This window comes from Echinops telfairi, unplaced genomic scaffold (assembly GCF_000313985.2).
Source record: "Echinops telfairi isolate 266 unplaced genomic scaffold, ASM31398v2 ScPeMD7_25;HRSCAF=90, whole genome shotgun sequence".
Lineage (NCBI taxonomy): Eukaryota > Metazoa > Chordata > Mammalia > Afrosoricida > Tenrecidae > Echinops > Echinops telfairi.
In genome coordinates this window covers 3,007,416-3,026,477 of record NW_022103922.1, presented here as the reverse complement: position 1 = coordinate 3,026,477, position 19,062 = coordinate 3,007,416, and the positions used below count along the sequence as shown (strand labels likewise).

The 19,062-nt window shown below is 62.8% G+C and overlaps 1 protein-coding gene across 1 annotated transcript in view; it reads left to right on the top strand.

The window, feature by feature from the left end:
- ADAMTS13 (ADAM metallopeptidase with thrombospondin type 1 motif 13) overlaps positions 1-18,561 on the top strand; it is a 20,190-nt gene extending 1,629 nt beyond the window's left edge. Inside the window, exons 3-27 of the mRNA XM_045289360.1 lie at positions 210-355; positions 961-1,044; positions 1,835-1,959; positions 2,051-2,197; positions 3,228-3,368; positions 3,674-3,836; positions 4,459-4,563; positions 5,461-5,612; positions 5,701-5,764; positions 6,830-6,956; positions 7,862-8,010; positions 8,187-8,307; positions 8,863-8,943; positions 9,362-9,543; positions 10,316-10,451; positions 10,565-10,694; positions 11,616-11,772; positions 12,194-12,380; positions 13,945-14,188; positions 14,553-14,757; positions 15,576-15,885; positions 16,185-16,331; positions 16,517-16,693; positions 17,418-17,602; positions 18,194-18,561. Coding sequence (XP_045145295.1) covers positions 210-355; positions 961-1,044; positions 1,835-1,959; positions 2,051-2,197; positions 3,228-3,368; positions 3,674-3,836; positions 4,459-4,563; positions 5,461-5,612; positions 5,701-5,764; positions 6,830-6,956; positions 7,862-8,010; positions 8,187-8,307; positions 8,863-8,943; positions 9,362-9,543; positions 10,316-10,451; positions 10,565-10,694; positions 11,616-11,772; positions 12,194-12,380; positions 13,945-14,188; positions 14,553-14,757; positions 15,576-15,885; positions 16,185-16,331; positions 16,517-16,693; positions 17,418-17,602; positions 18,194-18,466 — 3,938 coding nt within the window. The 3' untranslated portion in view covers positions 18,467-18,561. The remainder of the gene's footprint in view (positions 1-209; positions 356-960; positions 1,045-1,834; positions 1,960-2,050; positions 2,198-3,227; positions 3,369-3,673; positions 3,837-4,458; positions 4,564-5,460; positions 5,613-5,700; positions 5,765-6,829; positions 6,957-7,861; positions 8,011-8,186; positions 8,308-8,862; positions 8,944-9,361; positions 9,544-10,315; positions 10,452-10,564; positions 10,695-11,615; positions 11,773-12,193; positions 12,381-13,944; positions 14,189-14,552; positions 14,758-15,575; positions 15,886-16,184; positions 16,332-16,516; positions 16,694-17,417; positions 17,603-18,193) is intronic.
- The last annotated feature ends 501 nt before the right edge of the window (positions 18,562-19,062 follow it).

Here is a 19,062-nt window from a genome sequence, read left to right as displayed (position 1 = left end):
CTGCCTCCATGCCAGGGTATGGCATGCACCCAGTCCTGTTCCTACAAAGTGAGGGGATACGCTGCCTCCATGCCAGGGTATGGCATGCACCCAGTCCTGTTCCTACAAAGTGAGGGGATACCCTGCCTCCATGCCAGGAGCCCAGGACGACAGAGAGGTTGGCAGAGGGGCCCAGACTGTGCTCCCAGCTCCCGCTCCGCCCACGACAGGTGGGCCTCTCTCCCCTGGTCTCCTGGGACAGACCCGGGCTGTGGAGGGCGTGCTGCACCTGGAGCTGCTGGTGGCCGTGGGCCCCGACGTCCACCAGGCCCACCAGGAGGACACAGAACGCTACGTGCTCACCAACCTCAACATTGTGAGTGTCCCCCCGTCCCCCCCAGGGTCAACATCTGGCCAGCAGGCTGTCTGCAAGGACCTTGAGGGAACACCAGTGAGACCCATGGGCCCCCGAAGAGGGTGGAACTGGAGCAGGGCTCAGCTGGGGCTCGGAGCCTCTGGAGCAGGGAGGCGAGGTCTCCTCCTTGCCCCCTCGCTCCCAGGACCCCTCCCCACAGCTGTGCAGTTCACCCACAGCCTCTCAGCCTCTGGTGCAGAGGGCCCTGAGCTCCCTGCAGCCCCGATCAGTCTTGGGAGACCAGCTGCCACTCTCGGCAGACGCACCAGGAAAGCTGGAGTGGGAGGCACTGGGAGAGGGTGGAGGGGAGCTGGCGAGGGGCGTGAGATTCACCCATCGGGGAGGGAGGGAAAGGTGTGGAGGGAGGAGGGTGACAGAGAGAAAACCAGTCTTGGAATGGAACGTTCTAGACTGACAGCCATTGCATTACTTCTCTCCAGGCGTGTCTGCCTTCCTGAGTCTGCCGCTGGCTCCTGTCTGGGCGCCCACTCCCACTCCCGCTGCATGCGGCCACCCCCATCCCGCATTGCCCCCATAGGCCACCTCTCCCATCTGTCCTTGTGCAGGGCTCAGAACTCCTGCGGGACCCGTCCCTGGGGGCTCAGCTCCGAGTGCACCTGCTGAAGATGACCATCCTGACAGAGTCCCAGGTAGGCCTGCATCGAGTCTGAGGCCCAGAGCCACCAGAAGCCCCCTGGCTTCACTCCACCTCCCTCCTGGGCGTTGCCGCAGAGGCAGTGTGGTTAAGAGCAGGCGGCTCAGTCAGGGCTCTTGAGAGAGACAGACAGACCCGGTGAGAAGGACGGAGAGACTGGCTTCAATGGATTGGTTTGTAGCATTGTGGAGGCTGCAGGTCCCAAACCTGCAGGCCAGGCAGCAGGCTGGAGACGTGCCCTGGTGCTCCTCCCAAGACCTACAGGCCAGGCAGTGGGGAGAGGGCAGGATGGAGAGAGGAGCAGGTTCCACTAAGCATCTAGTGAGTTAAGGTCCAGAGACAGACCCGCTCTAAACATCTAGTTAGTTAGGGTCCAGAGACAGATCTGAATTGATCGACCACACTACATCATGGCGTGTGCTCACATCACACTGTACTGGGTTACATGGTGGAAGGTGCTTGTATCACATTGCTCCAGATTACGTCATGGGAAGTGCTTACATCACACTGTACCAGGTTGCATCATGAAGGGCCTTACATCCATTGCTCCGGATTGTAGTATGGAACAGCAGCTAGCTGCGTTTGGTCAGCCACCTAGGCATCGTGGACTCCAGGGGGACACAGCAGGGCTGATCAGACTGAAGTGGGTTGCAGCCCTGGCGCAGGCTCACACACTCGGGGCCTGCGTCTCCTCATCTGTGGCATGGGATGGTGACTGGGTCCTCACGAGTCACCCTGCACTCATTTGGGGTCCTGTGAGTGAGGCTCTGTTTCTGACGCCCCAGGATGCTCCAAACATCACAACCAACATCACCTCGTCCCTGCTTAGCGTCTGTGACTGGAGCAGGGCCATCAACCCCACAGATGATTCGGACCCGGCGCATGCGGACCTGGTCCTCTACATCACCAGGTATGCGCTGCCCCGGGCTGTTGGTGAGCCAGTGGGGAGCGAGACCCCAGCCCTGTCCCAAGAGAGACTCCAGCGTCTCTTCTTTCCCGAGGTTTGACCTGGAGCTGCCTGATGGGAACCGGCAGGTTCGGGGAGTCACCCAACTTGGGGGTGTCTGTTCCTCCTCGTGGAGCTGTCTGATCACCGAGGACACTGGCTTCGACCTGGGGGTCACCATCGCCCATGAAATCGGGCACAGGTACGTGGCTCCGCCGGCTATCCCTGAGCTCTGGCTAAGGGACTGACCCAGGCTCCCAGGAGGGCATGACGGGCCATGAGAGGCCACGACGGGCCAGCGGGTCCTGCTTTGATTCCAGTGGGATGGAGGGGTGGAGGGGGCAGAGGAAACGGACAGTTCTCCACTGAGGAGCGCTGACACGAGACAAGACTGAGAACATTAGGGAGCCAGGACGCAGGGGGCTAGCATGGGGCTGCCAGCGGGGGCAAAGCCAGCAGCTGGCTCACATCCACCAGCTCTGCGGGAGAGAGGAGGCCGTCTGCTCCTGTGAAGGCCGCAGTCTCAGAAACACACGGGGCAGTTCTACTCTGTCCTGCAGGCTGGAACAAACCGATGGCCGGTGAGTTAGGTTTGGAGTTTCGAAAAAACACGTTACTTCTTAAACCAAACCAAACAACACGCAGCCATAGCACCAAGAGAGTAAGTTTTATTTTTTTTTTTTTTTTTGAGAGTAAGTTTTGTAGGCAATTCAGAGAAAGAAATTCAGAGCAGGCTGTAAACATGCTCAACACTGGGCACTCTGCCCACATTTCACACTGAAACGTGGGCTTGCCCTGGTGGCGCCGTGGTTAAGTGCTGGGCTGCTGGAAAGGTGGGCTGTTTGAACACACCTTCAAGAGGTGGGAGAAGGGTGCAGCCTCTTGTGGAGAAGTCAGCTATGGGGACCCTCTGGGCAGCCCTACTTTGTCCTCTGAAGTCACCACAGGAGGCAGTGCCCCCGCCGGACACTGGGTCTGGTGAGGACTGGGTGTCCAGATTGTCCCTTCCGGACCCTCTCCCCCAGGGGCCCCGTGGCACTGCTGACCTCCCCAGCCCAGTGGGTTCTTTACAAAGTGCTTTCACCAAGGCTCTTGGTGTTGATAGACCTAAGGGGGAGAAGCCTCCTTGCCCAGGAAACTGAGGCAGGGCCGCTGTGGGCTCCAGCCCCCTGGGCTGGGGTCTGACATGGCTGGGGTTCGGCGTGGAGACCCTCAGCACCCCCTGTCTGCAGTTTGGGCTTGGACCACGACGGCGTGCAGGGTGGCGACTGCGAGGCGAGCGGCCACGTGATGGGGGCGGACGGAGGGACCCTGGCCCGCGCCGGTCCGGCCTGGTCCGCCTGCAGCCGCCGGCAGCTGAGACACCTACTCAGGTAGCGCAGGGCTCCATCCTCATCCCATCCCACCTTGCTCCGTCCGCGGCGTGCCGCCCCAGAGTCTCCACCCAGCTTAGGCGAGAGCCCCAACCCCAGCATCCTTCCCTCGCCCACCCGGCCCTCCATCCTGCCAAGAGGCCCCCACCGAGGGCCAAGCCCCATTCCCCTTCCCTGCCCACGCTCCAGCCGCCCCAGGCGCACCCCCCTGCCGGGGTCCCCTAACGTCCGTCCGTCTGCGCGCACCTCCGCGCCCTTGCTCGGCCCACCCACCGGCGCAGGGCCTGAGGGCGCCCGTGTCGCAGCGCAGGGGGGGCGCGCTGCCTGTGGGACCCGCCGCGGCCACTGCCCGCGCCCGCGGGGCGCCCGCTGCACGCCCAGCCCGGCCTCTACTACGGCGCGGACGAGCAGTGCCGCGTGGCCTTCGGCAGCCCCGCTGTCGCCTGCACCTTCGCCCGGGAGCACCTGGTGAGTGCGTCGCCCAGCGCGGCCCTCCTGCCTCCTAGGCGGCCCTGGGACATTATGGGCGCTTGGCACTTTGCCTCTGTGCCCCTTCAGCCACAACAAACACATTTAAGATGCTCCTTTAGTATGTGTATAACCTACAGACAATGGCCGTGTTCACCTAGGACAGCGGTTCTCAAGCTGTGGGTCGTGACCCCTCTGGGGGGTCAAACGACTCCTTCACTGGGGTTGCCAGATTCACAACAGTAGCAAATTTACAGTGATGAAGTAGCAATGAAAATAATTCTGTGGTTGGGGTCACCGCCACATGAGCTGTATTAGAGAGTGGAGGCATGCGGAAGGTTGACAACTGCTGACCTAGGAGGAGAAGTACAAATAAACTTACATTTTGTAGTAGAATATGTTCTTTGACCTTTTTGTTTTCTTCTTCTGACTTGACAGAGATTGAAACATTTTCAGGGACCAGGAGACTATGTGCCCTGACACTGTTCCCCTGCTTGGCGGTGGCCCTATGGCCTCCCTATCCCACAGAGCAGTACAGCCGGACCAGGTGTACCTGGCCTGGGAGGGACAGTCAAAGTATCCCAGGCAGCTGGTCCTTCAGCTGCTCCCTGTCTCCCCTCAGGACGTGTGCCAGGCTCTTTCCTGCCACACCGACCCCCTGGACCACAGTAGCTGTAGCCGCCTGCTCGTCCCACTCCTGGACGGGACAGAATGTGGGCTGGACAAGGTCAGAGGCTGGGGTGGAAAAGGGGGTGTGCCCATGTGTGTGCAAATAGGCTCCTGCACTCAAGCATGTGACCGAGTGTGTGTGCGTGTGCAGGTGTAGTGTGCGTGTGCAGGTGTAGTGTGCATGTGCATGCTTGTACAGGTGCAGTGTTCATGTATGTGTGCATGTGCAGGTGTTGTGTGCATTTGCAGGTGCATTGTGCATGTGTGTGCATGTGCAGGTAGAGTGTGCATGTGTGGATGTGTGTCCTTGCACACAGCACCCCCAGTCTGGTCGTCCTCGGGTTGCGGAGCGGGGGGAGCATGGTTATGGGGGCAGACTGGCAGTAGTTACCTGTACTACCTGGTCCCCTCTGGTGAGAGAGGCGGGGAGGACAATCTGGAGACATGTGGCCAGCTCCCCACTGGACTTAACAGACTGGAAGACGGGTTCGGGTGTGTGTGCCCCCGGAGGGTGGGGGGTGGATCCTCATCTCAGAATCTAGTACCCTGCAGGGAGGGGGTGCCCGCTGGTGCCCAGGACAGGCAGGCCCATGAGCCCCTTATCCGGCCTCCCCGAGCCCTGGAAGGAGGGCCTGTGTTTGGAGGGTGTGTGCCCTGCATGTGTGGACACGTGTGGACACACCCATGCATAGACATGCATGTGTGTTGGGGGCACATGTATGTGTGCCTGTGTGCACATGGGTGCACACGTTGTGTGAGCCTGTATATGTGTGTGCATGTGCATAGTGCGTGTGCATGCATGTGAGCACCTGCTGCCCCCTCCCAGCAGCCCCATCCTGTGGACCCCATGACTGGGATGGCAGCCCTCTGCTTGTTGGAAGCCCCTGGCGTGGAGGGGTGCAGCTGGTGGGGGTTGTTGGGGGCTGTGGGTGCCCATCCGGCCCTTGCTTTCCAGTGGTGCTCCCGGGGCCGCTGTCGTTCGCTGGCTGAGCTGCCCCCAACGCCTGCTGTACACGGGCACTGGTCCAGCTGGGGGCCCCCCAGTCCTTGCTCCCGCTCCTGCGGAGGAGGTGTGGTCACCAGGAGGCGGCTGTGCAATGACCCCAGGTACCTGCAGGGGTGGGGGTGGGGGGTGGCAGCCCCACACCTCACTCTGGCCTCAGGAGGCCCTCTCACCCTTTGTGGGCATTTCCAGACCCGCCTTTGGGGGGCGTGCGTGCCCAGGGGCCGATCTGCAGGCTGAGCTGTGCAACACCCAGGTAGGCCTGTGAGGGGCGGACTGGGGGCGGAGCCAGTCCTAGAGGGTCTGCAGACCCAGGGTGCCGCCGTAACTTGTAGTTCCCCCTGACGCTCCTGAGAGTGAAGGGGGCACCATTAAGACCACCCCCTAAATATCCCACCTCCCCCCAGGGTGCTGAACACCCAGGGGAGGGGGTGCAGCTCAGCAAGCACTCCTCATAGAGACACCCCTCACTGGCCCCTCCAGCCCGCCCATTACTGCAGCCCAGGAAGGTCCCTTTTCCGTGGTCAGGTGTCCCTGCCCCTCTGCTCTTGGCTGTCAGCAGACAGGAGACCAGGCTAGGGTGCTGGCTCTGGGGTGGCCTTTCTCCCTGCCAGCTCCAGGGTGGGGTGGGGGTTGGGGTGGGTTTGGGTTTGTCTCTTTTCAGCTCTCTTCCTGGGCTCCTTGGCGAGCTCCGTATGGCTCAGCCCTTCTCCCAGCCCCCCTCTGCTTTTCCGAGCTACTCCGTACAGCGCTGAAAGGGATGGACCTGCATTAACATAAACGGAAACATTCCCCAAGGGGATGATAACTCAGATGTAAACTCACTGCTATTAGAGCGAATCCCACTCACCCCGACCCTACAGGACAGACTAGAACTGCCTCTGTGTGTTTCCAAGGCTGGAACTCTTTCTAGGAGCAGGAAGCCTCATCCTTCTTCGTTGGCTGGCGGTTTCAAACTGCTGACCCTCTGGGAAGCAGCCCAATGTATAACCCACTACGCTACCAGGATTCCTCAGCTGGTAGACTCTAAAATAAATCGTCTTGCTGTCTAAGGATCCATCAGGAGACCTAGGGGGTCAGGCCGACGGAAAACAGGAGTTAATGCTCCGGCCCCCAACCTGCCCTAGTGATCGCACTTCCACAAGGCTGACTCAGAAAAAGGCTGCAGCCCGGCGACAGAGACGGTGGCCCCTCACTGACAGTGCTGCAATGTCCCACTGGGCCCCGAGCTGCAGGGTCCTCCTGGGGGTCTCCTGGTGCTATGCTCCGGGACCCTCCTCCAAGGCCCCTCCCCTGTGCTCACCCTTCCTCCCTTCCCTAGGCCTGTGGGACCAGCCAGCTGGCGTTCATGTCCGAACAGTGCGCCCAGACTGATGATCAACCGCTGCTCCTCCCCATGGGCGGTGCCACCTTCTACCGCTGGGGCTCAGCCGAGAAGTACAGCCGAGGTGACTGGGGTGGGAGACACTCGGGGTATGGAGCTGCTCAGAGGCAGGCCTGGAACCAAATCCCAGCCCACCCCTAACTGCCAGGTCAGGCCAAGGGCTTCCGCCCCAGGGGCCTCCATGTCTCCACATGCAGACTGGGGTCGGAGCAGCCAGTCTCCTGGGAAGGATGCGTGGAGGTGACACAGGCTTGGCCGGAGCTGACAGCTCTCCCTGCAGCCCGGGAGTCAGTCGGTGCGACTCACTGCAGGCCTGCAGGACAGAGTAGAGCGTCCCTGGGCCGTCCGAGCGATCCCGGCCTGGGCAGCCCTCAGGGGCGGCTCTCTCTGTTCTCAGGGGGTCCCCAGGGGCTGAAATGGACTAGGTGGCACACGGCAGCAGCTCCCCTCCTAAACCGAAATCCAAACTCCCTGCCATGGGGTCGGTTCTGACCCACAGCCACCCTCTAGGACCAGGGCAGAGCCACCCTAATGTGTTTCCAAGACTAGCTCTTCAGGGGAGTAGAAAGCCTCATCTTTCTCCCATGGAGAGGCTGGTGGTTTTGAACTGCTGGCTTTGTGGTTAGCAGCCCCACACGTAACTACCAGGCAAAGGCAAGTACATTATCGTTACGGTGATTATTCACTAAACCCAACCCACTGCGGCGAGGGGATCCGACGGCTCCTAGAGACGGTACAGCGAGTTTCCCAGGTTGCCCAGCTGACAGGAGCAGACAGCCCTATCCTCCCTCAGCGCGGCTGGTGGGTTAGAACCACCGACCTGTGGTTAGCAGTCCTTTGCTTACCCGACAGCGCCACCAGGATGAAGCTGCCAGAGGGTGCTGGCAGGACCGGCCAGGGTCCCAGAGGGACTCCCAGCCTGGTCGCTGCCCGCCGCCTCCACCAGGGCCCCTCCTCTCTGCTCTCCAGGGGACACTCTGTGCAGACACATGTGCCGGGCTGTGGGGCAGAGCTTCCTCGTGAGCCGTGGACACAGCTTTGTGGACGGGACCCGCTGTGTGCCCAGCGGCGCTCGGCAGGACGGAACCCTTAGCTTGTGCCTGTCGGGCAGCTGCAGGGTGAGTGTGCTTGTGTGTGTGCCATTGGGGCCTGGGTCCAGCCTGGACTCAGCTGAGGGTGGACAGCTTCATGGTGGCCTCAGGGGTGTCATTCCAGCCCCTTGGTAGATGGCAGGCGTGGGGGGGGGGCGGTCCAGGGGGCAGGAGCGGCTCACCTGATCCTGCCCTTGGCACAGACAATGGGCTGCGATGGCAGGCTGGACTCCGGGCAGGTGTGGGACGTGTGCCAGGTGTGTGGAGGGGACAACAGCTCGTGCAGTCCACAGAATGGGTCTTTCTCAGCCGGGAGAGCCAGAGGTAGGGGGCTCCCTTGGGGTACAGGGGTACTCATTGACCCGCGCAGCTGGAGACTCAGGGGAATTGACGGAAGCCTGGCGCACCTGCCTGACACCCTTCACAATGCCTCCCTCCACCCTGCCCCTTCCCACCATGCACTGGACTTGACTGTGGCCCAGTCCCTGGGCTCGGTCAGGATGCCTCTGTGAAGCTAGTGTACCACATGGTGTGCGTCTCGGGCTGGCCAGCCCCTCACCGCTCCAGCAAGCATGGCAGTAGTGGGTCAACAGCCAGGCTCCACTTTTCAGCAACTCTCAGAAGCATTGGAGCATCTCCCACTGCGGGGACCAGAGGCTCACCGCCCCCAGGCGGGCCGTGCACGCTGCCTGCTGTGGAGGATGTGGACCTGCCCCCTTGCCCCCCAGGGCGGCCCTGCAGCCAGGCTTGATGGCCCAGTGACCTGACGGGCTGCACCGCCCAGCAGGCAGCCTTTTGCACGCTGGGGGCAGTGTGTCTGCTTCCTTTGGATGGCTGTGACCCGGGGTCCCCCATCCACCCGTCTTCCATCCCTTCCAGAGTACGTGACCTTCCTCACGGTCACCCCCAACTTGACCAGCGTCTACGTCGCCAACCGCAGGCCCCTCTTCACCCACCTGGGTGAGTTGACAGAGGACCCACTGTCAGCCTTTTGTCCCCGAAGGTCTACTGCCCCGACCTTTCCATCCGAGATGTGGCCGCTGACCCCAGGCTCCCTGTGTCCCCAAGCTAGCTGCCTGCCGGCTCCTGAGGGCCTGCCCCCTGGTGAGGGGAAACAGACCCCCAGGCTCCTCAGGTCCAGAAAGTGCTTTCTGTGTGCACATGGTGGAGGGCGTCCCCAGGGAGAGACCACCAGACCGAGAGGCCGAGGCCAGGAGGCTCCTCCTCCAGGGAGGGTGGGGCTTGACTGGCTCCCTCCACTCAGGACCTTGTCTGCCAAGCGGGTCCTGCAGGAGCCCAACTTCAGGTGATGGGGGGTTTAAAACACTCGGTTGTCAGGGGGTCAGGGCCTCAGGTTTCGTGCCCCCCCCCCCCCAAGCCGTGAGGATCGGAGGGCGGTACATCATAGCTGGGAACAGCAGCATCTCTCCCAGCACCACCCGCCCCTCGGTCCTGGAGGACAGCCGCCTCTCCTACCGTGTGGTCCTCACGGACGAGCAGCTCCCACACCACGAGGAGCTCCGCATCCAGGGACCTGTCCAGGAGGACATCGAGGTCCAGGTGACCGTCCTCCCCGTGGCGAGGCCACTCAGGGCTCTGGGAGTGGAGGGGTGCCCGGACTGGGCACTCAGCCCCCACAGTTGGCCACTCACTGAAGGTTGTCAGTTCAAGTCCAGCTAGAGGGGCTGGGAAGAAAGACCCTTCACCGGGGGGCACTGGCTCCCAGCAGACTCAGGGGCAGCCCTCCTGCCCTGCACTGTGCCCCCACGAGACTGTGTCCACCCCACCCCTGCTGCTGCTTTTAGCGCCTCTCTTTCCTCATCCAAAGAATTGGTCTTTGACCTTGGTTCTGGGGGGGGAATCCCCTGGGGATTTCTAGACTGTTTGGAGATGCGCCATCCCTGGGGCATCTGGGCTGGCTCTGAGTGCTTATGGTAAGGAGGTGACTCAGGCCAGGCCAGAAAGACACCCCCCCCCCACTCTGATGTCGGTGGGCCTCTGAGGAGAAGGAGGGTTGGAGGTTGAGTTCACCCATGTGTGTGAACCCAGCTCGCCTCTGTCATGAGACCCCAAGAGACGCTGTGGGCATGGGAGCTCCCAGAGTGTCCTGGCTGGTGGCAGACTCTGATGCTCCGCAGGGCGGTGTGTGTCCACCCCGGGGTCCTCCCTGACCTCCTTGTCATTAAGCTGGGTCCATATGCCTGCCCAGGTCCCAAGATTTGTCCAAGCAAATTCTAGAACCTGCAAGGGTAGTGAGAACCCCCCACCCCAAATGTGAAGTCAGAAGGCAATGCCTGTGAACAGCTTGGGCCCTCTGTCCACCTCCGTGCAGGTTTACAGGCGCTACGGTGATGAGTACGGCAGCCTTGCCCGCCCAGACATCACCTTCAGCTATTTCCAGCCGAAGCAGCTGCCGGCAGGGGTGTGGGCTGCCGTGCTGGGGTCCTGCTCGGTGAGCTGTGGGGCAGGTGAGGCCGGGGAAGAGCTGGCCTGTAGTGCCAGGGGACCCCGCTGGACATGGCCGAGCCTGCAGTGCCGGGGCCCCCGCTGGACATTGCCGAACCCCACTCTGACCTCCCAGGGAGGCGCTGGCTGACCTTCCGCTGTCTGGACCAGGCCCACCATGAGTGGGTGGTGGCTGCCCAGTGCCATGGGAGCCCCAAGCCACCATCAAGGCTGGAGCCCTGCACCCCCGCACCTTGTCCCTCCAGGTGTGTGCTGGGCGTGGTTTCAGGGTCTCAGGGGTGGGGTCAGCATGGGACCTGGCTCTGGGCTGCCAGGTTCTGCTCAGATTTCTTCGCTTCTGAGGCGGATTCTGCCTGCGTCCCCATTGAGGACAAGTGGTTGGAGGTTGGCCTGGTGGCGGCAGTGTGAGCCCCCACCTGCACGGTGGTGGCTGTGAGCTGAGCCTCTCAGAGTGAGCTGGAGGTGCTGGTGCTGCCTGGGGAGGAGGTGGTGGGCGCAGAGGAGAGATGGACGGCCTGGCCACCATCCGCCACCAGGTGCCTGACAGCAGCGTCAGGTTGCCTCACTGGGACGCTGCAGGGTGAGCGGCCTCCAGGTGTGCACCGCACTGGGTTTGGGCACCTGGGCTGGGCACATAGGACTCCTGGAGAGCCTGGTGCCAGGCTCAGAACAGGGCAAACTATTGGCTGGACACAACCACTTGGCTGCCTCACCTCCAAAGTCCCCTTCACCCCCAGAATCCCCCTCACTCCCGAGTCCCTCTTACCCCCAGAATCCCCCTCACCCCATGTCTCCATCACCTCCTGTGTCTCCTCCAAGAGTCCCCTCCAAGCTCCCCAGTCCTCCAAGCAGCACCGCCTCTCGGGTGTCTCACAAGGTGACCTCCCATCTCCCCTGAGCTGGGGACCCCTCCTGGTGCACCTGTGCTGTGTGTGTGGTGCTTGTGGCCTAGGTGGAGGTCTGCCTTTGCCCCTGGATGGCAGGAGGGGGCAGACGCCCCACAGAGGGGACCTGTGGAAACACGTTCTGACAGGGCACTCAGCTGGCCCCTAGGGAAAGATCCCCATGGGCCCCTCAGGGCTCCCAGATGTTGGGGAGCAGGCCCTTCGCCCCCACACCTGGGCCAATGGCAGTGGCAGGTCCCGCTGACCCTGCGCTGTCTGCAGGACAGAGGCGCTGCGCCCAGCTGTGAGGAACCAGACCTGCGTCCTGGGGACAGAAGGCCAGCAGAGGGCAGCGGCGGCTGCACCGTGCTCCACAGGGGGGTCAGCACCCACAGTGGCACCCTGCACAGGGGGCACGTGTCACCAGGAATGGGACCACGTGAGTGCTCTGGGGTGAAGTGGCCAGGCACCCTGGGTCTTCATCTGTCCAGGGCAAGGAGCAGCTACCCAGGGCCCTGATCTGAGGCCTTGAAACAGGATGTCCAGTGCCCTCCTGCCCCTGGGCCCGGCTGCAGAGGACTGTAGTCGGCCTCCACGCTCCAGACTGGTGGGGCTGGTTCTCGGGCCAGATGTTCCCCTCTGCCTCTCACAGCTGCTTGTATGCTCATCTGCATGAGCAGTCCACAAAGGTGGGGGCAGGCGTGCTAAAACCCTCTGCTGGGGGTGGGGGGGGACAGGGTCTTTCCAGAAAGTCAGCGTTCCCCCCACCCCCACTGAGATCTGTGGAAAGATGGACGGCTTAGGGTGGGGGGCTGGGTGCATGGCACCTGGAGGTCCACAGTTGGTTGTTGTCCGTGCAGCTGGCTGCCACCTCTCCTCCAGAGGCCACTCTGCCCCCGCTGGGCAGTGCCAGGCCCCGGGCTTTTGCTGCACATGTGTGGATGCCCCTGGGTGGGCCCTGCTCCGTCTCCTGTGGCCAAGGTGAGGGACCTCCAGGCTCAGATGCCCTAAAGGGTCCTGTCCAGAAAGCAGTGGAGGCAGCTCCCAGTAAACCCATCAGTCCGGGGGGTGGGTGGGTGGGTGGTTGTGTGTGTAAATGGTTAAGCGCTTGCTGACCAGCTAGAAGGCTGAGGTTTGAATCCACCGGGGCACCTCAGAAGAGAGGCCTGGGGCACTAGGAGTCCACGCAGCTTCCAGTACAAGTCATCCAGGAACAAAGTAGAAGCCTACACCGCCTCCCAAATCTTACACAAGGAGGCTGGGGCCAAGAGCCCGGGAGCCCTTTGAAAGGTGTTGACCGACTGATCAGAAGGCGGGAAAGGTACAGCCAGGTGATAGCCTGTGGCCTCCACACTTAGCTCTGAGCCCCCCCAGGGCTCAGTTCCCTCCTGCTGCTGGAACAGAAATCTCAGGGGGTGGGGGGAACCTTAACGCACATACGTTTACTTTTTCACTGTTCTAGAGGCTAGAAGTGACTCCAGGACCAGTTCCCACAGGGGAAGGCTCTTTCTCCGTCGGCTCTGGGGAAGGTCCTTGCGCTCCAGGCCTCTGTAGTGCAGCCTTCCTGTGTCCCTCTGTTCACTTGGCACCCGCCTCTGCCCCGTTTGGGCTTGTTCCTTGTTAGGACTCAGAAGAGAGGGGGCTTCAGACACACCCTCAGAGAAGACCCTCCTCCCAGTAGGGACCCCAGCCACAGGCACACTCTCCCCAAACCAGCCTGCTGACTCACAGCGGCCCTGCAGGACAGGGCAGAGCTGCCCTGTGGGTTTGCAAGGCTGTCGCTCTTCATGGGAGTGGAAAGCCTCCTCTCTCTCCTGTGGAACGGCTGTGGCCTCAAACTGCTGACCTAGTTGGCCCTGCGGTCAGCAGCCCAGCGCCTCACTGAGATGCCACCGGGCCAGGTGCACAGGGGCTAGGATGCCGACACATCTGCAGGCGTCATTGATCCACCACAGCCGGTCCTTCGGTCACAACCCGGCCCCTCGCTCAGGGAAACCTCCGCATGCACAGGGCTGGGGTCCGATGCCCCTTGGGGACCCTCCGAGGGGGAGAGTCCTGCACGCACCGTCTTGAGAGACGCGAAGAGCCCTTCATTTAGAGCAGCGGTTCTCAACCTTCCTCATGCCGCGACCCTTTCATACAGCTCCTCGTGTTGTGGTGACCCCCAACCATAACATTATTTTCATCGCTACTTCATCACTGTCGTTTTGCTACTGTGATGAATCGGGCGACCCCTGTGAAAGGGTCGTTCCACCCCCAAAGGGATTGAGACCCACAGGTTGAGAACCCCTAATCTGGCCACCACAGTGCCTGCCATTAGGTGCCAGCTGGTTGCTTCTGACCCACAGCGGCCCGTGCACCACAGGACGAAGCACTGCTCGGTCCTGCGCCTGCCGGCCTCACAGCCCAGCCTGAGCCCATTGCTGTAGTCGCTGTGTCCACCCATCTCAGGGAGGTTCTTCCTCTTGTGGACCCTCTGCTTCACCAAGCAGGAGGTCCTTCCTGGCTCCCCTTTAAACCTGTGCAAATGCAACATCGGCTCCGTTATGGGAGCACCTGAGGTCAGGAAGGTTAAGTGGCATGGCCAGTGTCACTCGTGGGTAAAAGGCAGGGCCAGGCCTCGCACCCCCAGCATGGCTCTACCTGTGGACCCTCTGGGTGAGGCAGGCAGCCATGGGTCTCACGGAGGCCCCCTCTGGGCACGCGGCCTCTGCTTCCTCCCTAGGCCTGCGAGAGCTGCATTCTGTGTGCAGGGATGCTGCCCGAGGCACGGTGGTCCCAGAAGAGTGGTGTGACCCAGAGGGCAGGCCCGGGAGCCGGCGGGAGGTGTGCCAGGCTGCCCCGTGCCCAGCGCGGTGAGTCGGGGCAGGATGATGCCAGGAGGGAGGGGTCTGGCCCGAGAGAGCACCAGCCTGCTTCTGTAGGTGGGAGGCACACACCTCTTTGCCATGCTGGGTGACCTGTAGGGGAACCAGGAGCCATTAGCTGGACCAGTCTGAGGTCAAGTGCCCCGCCCCCTGGAGCCCTTCTGGCCCTGGCTCTGGCTTTCCCCACTTCTTCCCATCTCTGGCCTCGGTTTTCCCTCCTGGAACCTGGGAAACAGGTTTGATGCTGTCTTCTGCTCACGGAGCGGTCAGCCCAGGACCTGGCTGTGGGAGGTCTTGGTGGACAGGTGAGGGCTGGGTGGGGCCAGGCACCCTGATCCCCGACTGCCCGCAGGTGGCGAGTGCTGTCACCAGGACCGTGCTCTGCCAGCTGTGGCCTCGGCTCTGCCCAGCGCTCAGTGGCCTGCGTGCGGCTGGACCAGGGCCATGAGACTGAGCTGGGCCCAGAGGCCTGTGTGGGCCTAGAGCGGCCGCCATCCATTGTGCCCTGTCTGCTCGCCGACTGTGCCTACCGGTGGCAGGTCAGCACCTGGATGCAGGTGAGCCAGCACCTGGGGGTGCACTCCCCATGGGGCTGGGGGTGCCTTGGGCTTTGATTCAGGGGACCCTGGGCCTATCACTGTGGGGTTGCATGCCCCTACCGCTGACCCAGACCCTCCCTTGGGGGACCCAGGAAACTCGGTGTTTCCAGGTCTGGGCTGGGGGCAGGGCTTGATGTGGCACCAGACTGCAGACTCGGTGCGATGGGCCTGTGGGGGCAGAAAGGAGTGAGGGTTCTCAGGGTACCACCAAGAAGCAGGCGCTGCAGTGTAGGGGTGATGAGTGAGTGATGTTGGGAAGAGCATAAAAAGGGGGTGCGAGGGGGGGGCTCCTCCTGAGTCGGCATCATTGGAGCTGCCAAGGCAAGGACAAGTGGAGGTGGGGGGCATGGACAGGTGAAGGAGCTCAGATCAGGCCACAGGAATAGGTGAGGGGAATCAGGAACAAGGGGGGGGTGGTCAAGTCAGGCTGCAGGGACAGGTGAGGGAGATCAGTGACAGGTGAGGGAGATCAGTGACAGGTGAGGAGAATCAGGGACAGGTGAGGGGTGGGGGGCAGAGACAGGTGACAGGGGTTAGTTTAGGCCACAGGGATGGGTGGGGGGAGTCTAGTTGGCCCTCTGGGGTGGCCGAGGCAGAGAGGCCTGGCGTGCGCAGGTTGGAGACTGGTTTGAGCACTGCCCCCTCTCCAAGTGACCTCTCTGAACCTGGCTCCTCCTTCAGCTGCCCTCACCCCAGGTTGTGCAAACTCCACCCCGCTCCTGGGCAGTGGTGGGTGCACAGCAATGGGGTCACCCATTCCTCCCACCCCTGCCCAGTGCTCTGTCTCTTGTGGGAATGGGATCCAGCGTCGGAGGGACGCCTGCCTCGGCCCCGAGATGCCCGTGCCTGCCCGCTTGTGCCAGCACCTGCCCAAGCCAGTGACGGTGCGGGGCTGCTGGGCAGGGCCCTGTGGAGGGCAGGGGACGTCCAGCCCAGCACCCTCCAAAGTGACCACGGCCGGCCGGACCCCAGCTGCCCCCGCAGGAGCTGCCTCAGAGCTGCCCGGGACACGGGCCCACCTCCCCTCCCCTGCGCCCTGGCCTCAGGGTCCCCTGGCCCATGCCCTGGAAAACCCTGCCGAGTCTAGTTAAGTTCCTGTTCCCACCTTCCCACCGGCACTCCCTGCAGGAGGGGCTGGCGGAAGCATCTCCCCACGGGGCAGCAGGGACCAGCTCCTGGAAGGGGGCGGCAGCGTGGGGCTCCCCTGTGGCCACAGCATGTGCTTTTATCTAAGGAAACTCACCAAGCCAGGGCTGAAGTGACAGGGCCTGGCTCTACCCTGTGCAGAGCTGCGTACGACCCTTACTGCTGGCCCTGGGGGCCCTGTCGGGGTGCGCAACCCTCCCATGGGCCCAGTCCTCCTAAGAGTGCCCCCCTCCCACCAGGTGTCTGTGGACAGCAGCTCCTGGAGCCAGGCGGAACCATTGACCTGCGAGGCCCAGGGCCGGGGGACTGTGTGGTGGCCATAGGGCGGCCCCTGGGAGAGGAGGTCACCCTGCATGTGCTGGAGAACTCCCTGAACTGCAGTGCTGGTACATCCAGGTCCCACGGTGGTGCCCCCAGCCCTCCCCATGGCCATCTCGTGACTGGGGTGTGATGACTCCCATTCTACCGATGGGGAAACAAGAGGCAGGGAGGGGATGCGCCTCATGCCCTGGGCCTGAAGGCCCGTGGGGACATGAACCCCTGTGGGCTCTCACGGGTGGTGACTTGACAGGGGACCTGGTGCTGCTGTGGAGCAGGCTCACGTGGAGGAAGCTGTGCAGGAAGTTGGCTGGGACCGTTGTCAGCTCCCGGGGCAACACGCTGCTGGTGAGGCAGCGCCGCCGGCGGCCAGGGGTCGGTGTGGTGCTGCACTACCACGGCCGGCCGGCCCCACACCTGCCCCACCAAGGTACAGCCATCCGCGGGCAGCGGGCTGGGCTGGGGGCTTCTGGAGGGAGGGGTGAGACCCCGGGGTGTGTGCCATGTCCCTCCCTTTCTGAGGCTGATCGGTTGGGAGGATGGACAGTGTCGGTAATATCGCCGGCCACCTGCTTCCTGGGCCTGGCAGCAGGACTCTGGGCCAGGAGGACCCGGCTGGGTGGCACTGAACTCCTTCTCCGAGGTGGCTGGCTTCTGCATGCCGCTGCCCTTCACCCCTGCTTCCACTCCTTGTGCCACCTTGCAGAGCTGGGTGCGTGTGTGTGCACCCTTGCACGTACACACACACGCGCGCGTGTGCACCTGCCCCACTTGTACCTCCTTTGATGGTACTCCGCTTGGCCCTGGCCCTGCCTCTCCTGGTAGTGTCTCCAGCCAAGAGGGACCAAAGCTCCCCAGGTGCCACAAAGGGACAGCCTCTTCGGGCCCGGATGCCACTCCCTGCATGCAGGAAGTCCCCAGGACTGCGGCTGGACTGCACCCCGTTGGCACACATGACAGCGCTGAGGGCTCGGAAGGGCCAGTCTCTCTGTCCCAAGGAGGGGAAGGGGCGAAGAGTGCACGGTGGAAGGGGCAGAGCAGGGATCGTTGGGGGCTTCTGCCCCCTGACTGCGAGCTGCCTTGGCCTCTGGCCCCCTTTGGAGCCCTGTATCCCTGAGGTGGCCACGCCTACTGCATGCCCCGTCTCCCCACAGAATGTGACATGCAGCTGTTCGGGCCCCGGGGTGAGCTTGTCAGCCCCTTGCCGGGTCCCGACGGGAGAAGTGCCGGGGGCTGCCGGATCTTCATCAACGTGGCCCCACAGGCCCGGGTGGCCATCCACGCTCTGATCACCAACATGGGCACAGCAACCCATGGGGGCAACCCCGGTTACATCTCGGTGAGGCCACCAGGGCAGGGACAGGCAAGAGGGTGGCTTTGCTGGGAGGCTGGCACAGTTGACCCTGGGGATGGGGATAGGCTGGGCTAGTGGACCCTTCAGTTTATTTCAGACCAGTGACGGTGTCATGGCCAATAATGATGACCAGGAGATGGGTGTTTCCCCCAGTGTTTGTTGAACACTCCAAAAGAGTCTATCCTAGCTCCCAGTGGGTGGGTGACCCCTGTGTGGGGAGCAGAGCTGTGCACCCCCACAGGGTTTTCAGTAGCTGGATTTCGCCCGGCCTTTCTTCTGAGATGCCACGGGGGTGGACTCAAGTGGACAGGAGAGAAACAGACAAGAGGGCCAGTGCAGCCTGGTGGATGTGTAATTTCTAGCCCCAGCTTAACTTGGTGCTCCTGGGAGAACCACCCTCCCCAGGGAGGTGGCAGCCTGGGCCCGGGAATGGCTGGCCTGACCTCAGATACCAGCTCTCTGAGTCTCAGTGACCCCCACGTAGGAGCCTTGTATGAGACCCCTAACCAGACACCAGGCCAGACCACTGCAACTCAGTGGGTTCCGACTGATTTCACATGTGGCCTGGCCCCCCAGATCCGGGACACCCACAGCCTGAGGACCTTCACCTTCCGAGGCGGGCACCGGTCGCTCTACTGGGAGTCAGAGGGCAGCCGGGCAGAGGTGGAATTCAGCGAGGGCTTCCTGGAGGCACATGGCAGCATGCGGGGCCAGTACTGGACCCTCCCAAGAGCAATGGACACGGGCACTCCAGCCGGCCCTAGCTTCCTCTCCAAGCTCCGACAGCAGGGTCTCAGCGGTGACCTGGAAAGGGCGACCGGAGCCAGCAAGGGACGGGATGCTTACTGAAGGACCGGCTGCCTGGCCAGCCTGGGGCCCTACTGAGAAGTGGAAGGCAGTCCCCACCCCTCTGGTACCAATAACAGGATCGTGTGGCACCCGCAGCCCGCATGCTTGTCGGCGTCCTCTGTCCAGACAAAGACGGGGCTTCCCTGGCCTCGGCTGGACAAACGGACTCACTGTCCATGTGGGCAAGCTACCCGGGGGAAGGAGCGACCAGGGAGGGCACGGGGAGTCAGCATTGTGCCTGAGGCTGGCCGTTCGCTCCGCCCTTGAGCTGTGCCTCCCGGCCAGCAGATGCCTTGGGCGGGTGTGTCCGCCGACGCCAGGCCCTGCCCCCTATGCTAATATTAGGGTTCACTCCGTGCGCCACGCTGTCCACCGAGCTTCGCCCCTGGGTTAATAGGAGACGCCCTGCCTGGGAGGACGCCGCCCCGGTGCTATTCCCGGTTTCCCGAGCAGGCCGTCGGCCGTCCAGGGGTGGGTGTGTCCCGCTGCCACCAGGCCCCGCCCTCTGCGCGCACGGGAAGGGCCGCCGGCCGCCGGGGGGCCCTGCGGCCCCGCCCCTTATGCTAAGGAGGCAGGTCTCCCACCAGGCCCCGCCC